This window comes from Siphateles boraxobius, unplaced genomic scaffold, assembly GCF_051911475.1.
Source record: "Siphateles boraxobius isolate OS27281-9 unplaced genomic scaffold, OSU_SipBor_1 66, whole genome shotgun sequence".
NCBI lineage: Eukaryota > Metazoa > Chordata > Actinopteri > Cypriniformes > Leuciscidae > Siphateles > Siphateles boraxobius.
Window position 1 is genome coordinate 27860001 of NW_027509193.1, and position 7663 is coordinate 27867663.

General features: G+C 36.5%; 1 protein-coding gene across 1 annotated transcript in view; it reads right to left on the reverse strand.

The window, feature by feature from the left end:
* The window catches only part of mslna (mesothelin a), a 25172-nt gene extending 24414 nt beyond the window's left edge, over positions 1-758 (reverse strand). Inside the window, exons 1-5 of the mRNA XM_077213362.1 lie at positions 699-758; positions 460-517; positions 337-362; positions 161-182; positions 8-42 (exon numbers count right to left, since the gene is read on the reverse strand). Of these exons, the coding sequence (XP_077069477.1) occupies positions 8-42; positions 161-182; positions 337-362; positions 460-496 (120 nt within the window). The 5' untranslated portion in view covers positions 497-517; positions 699-758. The remainder of the gene's footprint in view (positions 1-7; positions 43-160; positions 183-336; positions 363-459; positions 518-698) is intronic.
* Positions 759-7663: the final 6905 nt, after the last annotated feature.

A 7663-nucleotide genomic window follows, 5' to 3' on the forward strand; every position in this document is an offset into this window, starting at 1 on the left:
AACTCACTAAAGAGCATGTTGAACCAGTATTAGAAACGGTGCCTATAAAAAAAAAAAATTTAATAATAAAAAAAAATACATATAAAGGGGATGTAAATCTGTGAAAGAAAAGACTTGACTGGAATATTCAGTTTTGTGGCAAAAATTATTCAATACGCACCATTTTGAAAGTCCACCACACACTGAAGAAACAGAAAAGAAATCAAATCCATAAAACTGTTCATTGTTAATGGTAAATGATTCATCATCACAATCGAAAAAAAATAAATAATTATTGATTCTAACAGTTAACAAGCAGCATCCACAAAATTATGTTGTGCAGAAAGTGCTAAATACCTCTCCCTTTATCAGTGTGACGAATCCTATAAAAGAGAAAGTGTGACTCATGAACATATCTAATATAGTTTATCGTTTCTTGCACTGGGTGGTTAAGATCAGTTAAAATAAGGCTCTGCTTACCTAAAACAAACAGCACAGAAAGCTGAAAGTTTGCCATTTTCACACCGACACCCCTGATCTTAAAAAAATACATTGCAACAATGGGATTATTTTAAACAAACTGAACTTGCATGGAAAAAAAATGGCATTAATGATCAATGTGATGAATAATTATCTTCTTCTTTATTCTAAATATAATATATATATTTTTATTTTTCAAACATCAAACACAGGAATGCAAGGAGGACACAAGCACCTACCTTTAACAGGTGTATCTCTGTGTGTGACTGACAGTCAGCAGCCTAGCAGGTCTACTATTAAGTGAGGTATCAAAAGGGTGTGGGCCAATTTACCCACGTCAGAAAACCCAAAACAAGACCAACAACTAGGCTACTTCTCGAAATGGGAAAAACAAGATGCATGATTACATTCCTTAGCGACCAAACCTACAAAAAAAATAAGCAAGTCTCCTTTAAATTTGAACTGAGATTCATTAATTATATACAGCACATATTTTTTTTAGAAGACTAATGTTTTCTTTTTCTTTGGAAATTAATCAGATCCCCCTTTAATTGGCGTCTTTAATTACATAACGTTCAATTAATAAAATGCACTTATTGTGTACATGTTTTTTACTCTGTACTTATTACAGCTGTAATTTCTGTAATTATTCTGTTATTTACATGAGGGATACAGTGCTCATGTCAATAAATGTGCAGTGTCCTTTTATGAAATTGCAACACTTAACAATTTTTTAAATGCATTAAAATGCTGGGTTGTTTTAACCCATGTTTGGGTTCAAATATGTGTTTAAATTTATGTTTAAATTAACCTAGATATTTGACCCAAACGGGTTGAAATAACCCAGCTTTTTTTTTTTTTACAGTGTAACATTAACTAACAATGAGCAATAATAATCAATAATAATAATTAATAATAAAATGTTCATTGTTAGTTCAAATTACACCAGGACCATAACAAAATAATAACAACAGACTTTTGATTATATTAATGCATGAGAAAATGTTAAAATAAGCATGGACTGAGATTAAGCATTTTTCCTTGTTAGTTCATGTTAACTAATGGAACCTTGTTGTACAGTTTTACCAATAAAATAAACATTAGATTCTATTATTCTATACATTAATAATCTACTTAAAACATTAACACCTGCCTTTTGAGGTCATCTTCTTTAACACGGATATTCTAACCAGGTCAATCCCACACATTTACAGTAGCTAATAAAACAACTGAACCCTGCTTTGCATCAGTAGTGTATACACATGCATAATTACATGAAGTGCTCTATTGAATGTGTATTTGTAAGCAGTTTAATTAGACTTTATTGTAGACACAAGTCTGAATGTCTCTCCAATGAGGCAGGCACCTGTCACTTAAACAGACTAAACCAGTTTAGATTGTCTAACCTGCTTTCAGCTGCAACCCACTCAAACTTATACAATAGATGTACAATATCAGAACTGTTGCCTTTAGAACCCAGTGGAGGAGAAGTGTTGATGTGTTAACTGAAATGTCTGGCATAGTTGTTTTTACAACATCCTATTGCACACGATCATAACTGAGAACAATGATTTGGTTATTTTAAATGTTGTCCAAGGATTAACAGTTGTACTTTGTGGAATTATGTTAATCAAGCATGGACTACATAAATGACAGCATTGTAACAAACTAGTGTGAAAATATCAGTGAAACTATTAAAAAAAACAAGAAACTATTTTGATTTTTCAAACAATCTGTGATGGAATTTTTGGTTAAGGACAAAAAAAGAATAAATTTGCATAAACATATAGCCATCATGTTAAGACTGTCTTAAGATCCAAATGACCAAATAGTAGTTTGCAAAGGGGCAAGTAGTCTTGTCGAATTTTTTGGTATCAAATTAGACCAATATGCTTTTATGTAACTGATTTCAAAAAGTTATGAACAGTCTTAAAAAAAACATTTGATGACTAGCTTTAAAGACCAGCCCCTGGTTTCACAGACAGGGCTTATAAACCAGGATTATTAGGCCTTAGTTCAATTAGGACATTTAGCTTTAATAAAGGTGCCTTAGAAACAAACATTGGTGTGCATCTCGAGACAAAACATTGGTACTGGCATATATTGAGATTTGCCAGTGCAGATTTCTTTCAGTTTAAAGAAGTCTGGGACTATGCAGAAAAAGTAATAAAGAAAAGAAAGAAAAAGAAGAAAAAAATCCATTAATGGATTTTCCAGATTCTTTCGATACATGAGCACTTGAGCAGAAAGACTTCTTGTCAGAGTGACAAACAAAATCAGTAATTATAGGTAACATCAAACCACCCAATCATCTTAGAAATGTCAGGAATCAATGCTGCATTGAGTGTCAGTGACCCAGTTAAAAGAAAACGATACCCTACATGTGGAACATTAACACGAAGTTGAGGAAAAGAAACTATAGATCTTATAGCTTATATACTACTACTTTTCATTTTACAGACCTGCTTATCAGTTGACGGAAACTCAGTAGTCACGAATCTAGGGGTGAGCGGGGCACAAACTATAACGCAAGGCTAGTGGTAACATATTTGGTTTAAAACGTTCCACATGCTAGCATGACAAAAGTGTATTTACTAGTTGCCATATCAACACTATAGAGAAAAAAATTGTGCCAAAATTTAAAAAATAAATTCTTTGGAAGATATCACTGAACATTTATTTAACCATAGCAAAAGTAAATTTCTTACTGAGTTTAATTTTTCATCTCTGCTTTCAGTTTATTTCAAATTAGACAAACCTGATATTATTTGAATCTTATACTGTATCTGTTATTTAACAGTTGAGATAGTTCTTTAATGCTTTTCTAACCAGCAGAAGACACTTTAAATCCCAGTTGCGCAGGTGAACTATTAGAACTATGCTATTCTATTCTATACTTTTATGAATTCTATTGAGAAACCTTGAGAATAAGGTAATAAAGACAGAGTCAATGTTCAGAAATTATTCATTATTATTATGTTTTGAACTATGCTGTTTGGCTGTGTTTTGTGCTGTGTTTGTTGTCAAACTCAAAAATTTGTTTATTTTTAATGATTAAAAATGACATTATTTAATATGAAAAGGTTAATAATTTTATTTTATTGACCAAATATTTTAGTTTGTATTGTATATATTTTTTTATTAGATCAGATAACATTTTAATCCGTCATGTAATCATGTTACAACATGCCCCACCTTTCACTTTCTTTCTTTCGGGTAAAATCAAGAAAAAAGTATACACTGAAACAAAACCACATAATTGTACTAGACATGTGGGCAATTAATGTGGGAAAAATACATTCTCTGAACCCCAAGTGGATTTACACAAAGTGAGAAAGTCAAAAAGTGTTAGGTTGTGCCCTGCTCTCCCCTATATAATAATCCATTCGGTGGAGAATTCATTTTTTCCAAATGCTTATTTATCTCCGTGTACTGTAACTTTTCATAGTATTAATGTAGTGAATCAGAAAACATCAAAGTAAAAAGTAAAGTGAATTGATCTGGGTCTGTAACTAGACTCAGTTTCACTTGATAAGTTCAAATTTGCAACAACAAAAAATGTACTTTAGGCAATCAAAACCTGTTAAACTTGATGGTTGACTTTGTTCAAGATCCCTGTTTAAGTAGACTGTCATCTGAAAATTCTGGATTCTTGTGAGAAAAAAAAAAAGTTTTTTTAAATGCCAGTATTTCTTAATGTGCACTCTTAATGTGCTTCAAATCTTAAAAGTATACAAAAAAACTGTAAAAGGCCAATACGCTTTCATGACCGTTTCATTTTTCTTTCACTTTTAAAAAGTGAACTTTGTAATGATGAATTAAAAGTTTTACGTTAGAGTACATTTTAAACCATTATGTTTTAAGTCTTTTGTCGTGCTTTAAAGAAGTGTACTTATTTTGATGTGCTGACTAAAACACTAAAGTACATGTAAAGTAGGCCTACTTGATTATTCAGTGTTATTCCATTTTACAGTTAAAGTTAATATATACTAAATGTAATACATTTTAAACTTTGTATTGCATAATGTATTTCAATATATTTGTAGTTACACATTTGCAATAATACTTTTACCATATTTCAATTGAATTATGAAATTACATATAAAGATGCACTTCAGCTCTGAAGCAGGCTATAAGCTTTATTGTGTCCCTGTAGTCTGCAATGCATCAGGAAACAGTTTGGTGTAAGGAAAAACATAAGAGACTAACTTTATTTACTGCAAAATAATATATGGTGCTTATATTTGGATGTGCGAGATATCTTGTGTAATTATTTGCATTGTTTCCATTGCATTTTTTCTTTCCAACAAATGGCTAGTGAAAAGAAATATCGTTAAAGTAATCCATACGATATTTCTCTTCATGCTCCCATGTAGGAATAAACACATTGTGAGTTCCTTTTATTTATTGTTCTTGGTTAAAAGCCAAAGCTGGTTCAATACAATGTAAACAATGTGGAAGTCTAACAATGTAAAAGTCAATTCTGTCACTTTTGATCAACTGAATGCATCCTTGCCAAAATAAAGTATAAAAATCTTACTGACCCCTAACTTTTGAATGGTAGTCTATGTCCACTCACAGTATACAAAAACATGGTTTCTGGCTGCCCAATTAAAAGGAAATTTAATTAAATTAACTGAAATTATAAATTATTCTGGCTTTTAAAAAAAAAATATATATATAAACACAGAAATCTTAGGATATGTTAGATGACAACAATGTTCTAAAGCAAAAAATATCCCTTGTTTTTTTCGCGTACAGACGGAAACATTGTCAAAACAATCCCCGTTCACAAGTTCACAAGTTAAGTTATTAATGTCAGGCCAGAAGTTGGCGAAGTCACTTTATGCCCCTTTTACACGAAGGGAAGACGCAGATATTTCCCTGCAGTTTTGCCTCTCTTTTACACGAAAACCCTGTTTTTAATCACAGAAAACGATCATTTCTAAAAACTCCGGCCAAAGTGGAGATTTCTGATAACGTCTCGGTTACTTACGTAACCTCGGTTGCCTGAGAAGAGGGAATGAGTATTGCGTAAGGCTAGCTTACGCTATGGGAAAACTCCTTTTCTCGAGAATATTGAAACAATTTTTTAAAACGCAGTGCAGTTGCTGCACAGCAGACACAGATGAGCGGATAGGAAGGTCATTGGCTGTGCGGCAACTGCACGAATCTATGGTGAGGGGGCTCAGACGCGGAACCAATCAGGCTGCTTTCAGAATGGGCATGGCCTAAGCCCTTATAGTGGCCCATTCAGCTAAAAAGAATTCAGGTTAAGTCGACTAAAGCGATCCCCTGATCAAAGCACAATAGCACGGCAGGTTACGCAATACTCGTTCCCCCTTCTCAGGGAACCGAGGTTACGCAAGTAACCGACACGTTCCCTTTCGAGAGGTCTCTCGTATTGCGTAAGGCTATCTTACGCTATGGGAACCCCCTTCAAAACGACGTGCGTGCTTAACTTCGCTTCATCCAAAAGCTCTTGTAAGAAGGCGAGTACACACGCTACTTCGCACGAATAGGGGTCTAGGCTCCGTGCAGAGCACCAGCCAGAAAATACCACCCATTTCTGAGCGTAGAGGTGTCTAGTTGACGGTGCTCTTGCCTCAGTGATCGTTTTCAGCACCCTTTCCGAGAGACACCCGGGTATCCGTTTAGGGGCCATACATGAAGGGCCCTCAAATCGGGACGTGGATGGCAGATTAATCCGTTTGGGGGTGTTTAATCAGAATCAGAATCAGAAAGAGCTTTATTGCCAAGTTTGCTTGCGCACACAAGGAATTTTCCTTGGTACTGAAGCTGCCAGTGCACATATACAAATACAGATACAACAAGTAATAGTAATACAAATAGTAATACAAATTCTAAAAATAAAATTATAAAAAATATGAAAATACTATAAAAATATATGGTCACAGTTTTGGGTTACCACAAGTCCGGCCATGGGGCTGTTTCCAGTAGCTGTGCCAGCTCGAAGAACCATAATTGGGTCTTCCAGAGAGGCACTATCAGTAGCACTGCACACTTGCTCTCCCTGATCCGTTCGATGACTTGTGGTAACATCGTGACTGGAGGGAATGCATAAAGCGGGCGGTTTGGCCAATCGTGGGCTCCCTGCTCTTTGAGAAAAATATTCGTCAATGAGCATGGTCTTCTGAGGCAAAGACCTCTGCCTCTCCGAAGAAGCTCCATAATAGCTGAACCGTCTGTGGGTGAAGAGATCATTCCCCTGGGGGAACATTGTCTCTGGATAACATATCCGCTCTGCTGAAAACGCCTAGCTGTGGGCGCTTGAGAGCGTTTCGGCAGCACTGCGTTTTTTCAGTTGAGACGATCTGTTGCTATGATACAGAATATTTGCAGCACAGTTTACTTGTAACTGATTTCGCAGATAATTTGTTTCATACTAAAAATTTATTTTTCATCCATTTTGTTCGGTTAGCTCTGCTGGTTGACGTCGTTTTTCAGAAAGAATGTTGAGACAGTTGGTCAGTGTGGTATTTGTCCCGCCCCTCCGCCACTGTGATTGGACGGCCGGGTAAAAAGTGACAGCGATGAGCGCTGCGTTTTACCCAAAGTTGAAAATTTTTCAACTCTCGGCGACCAGTAAAAAAACGCAGAGCGCTCAGTGCTTCAGCGTGAAAAAAACGCTCAGCGCCTCGTTACGCTCATGGCGTTTAAAAATAGCGGCACTCCCATTGAAAACAATTGGAATTATACGCCAGCTGCGTGAAAAAACGCTTTGGTGGACACACGGCCTTAGCCTGTGTGACGCATAGCCTGCAACGCTTTCTGGGCCTCCGTGTAGCGTTCGGCGAAACCCTTAACTGCTGGACCGAACAGACCATTGTTGGAGATAGGGGAGTCCAGAAAAGCTGCCCTGTCTGCATCCTTCATATCGGTCAGGTTCAGCCATAGGTTCCTTTCAAGCACCGTCAAGCTCGCCATCCTCCGTCTGATTGCCTGGGCTGTCGACTTCGTAGCACTCAGAGCCAGGTCTGTGGCGCTACGCAGGTCCTTAAACGCCTCTGGGTCAGGTCCAGACTCGTCCATCGAGCGGAGAAGTTTGGCCTGAAACACTCGCAAAACAGCCATAGTGTGAAGCGCCGAGGCAGCTTGGCCAGCAGCGCCGTATGCGCGGCCAGTGAGAGCTGAAGTGACGCGGAAGGGTTTGGATTGGTGCAACGCTTTGGCCTTCCATCCT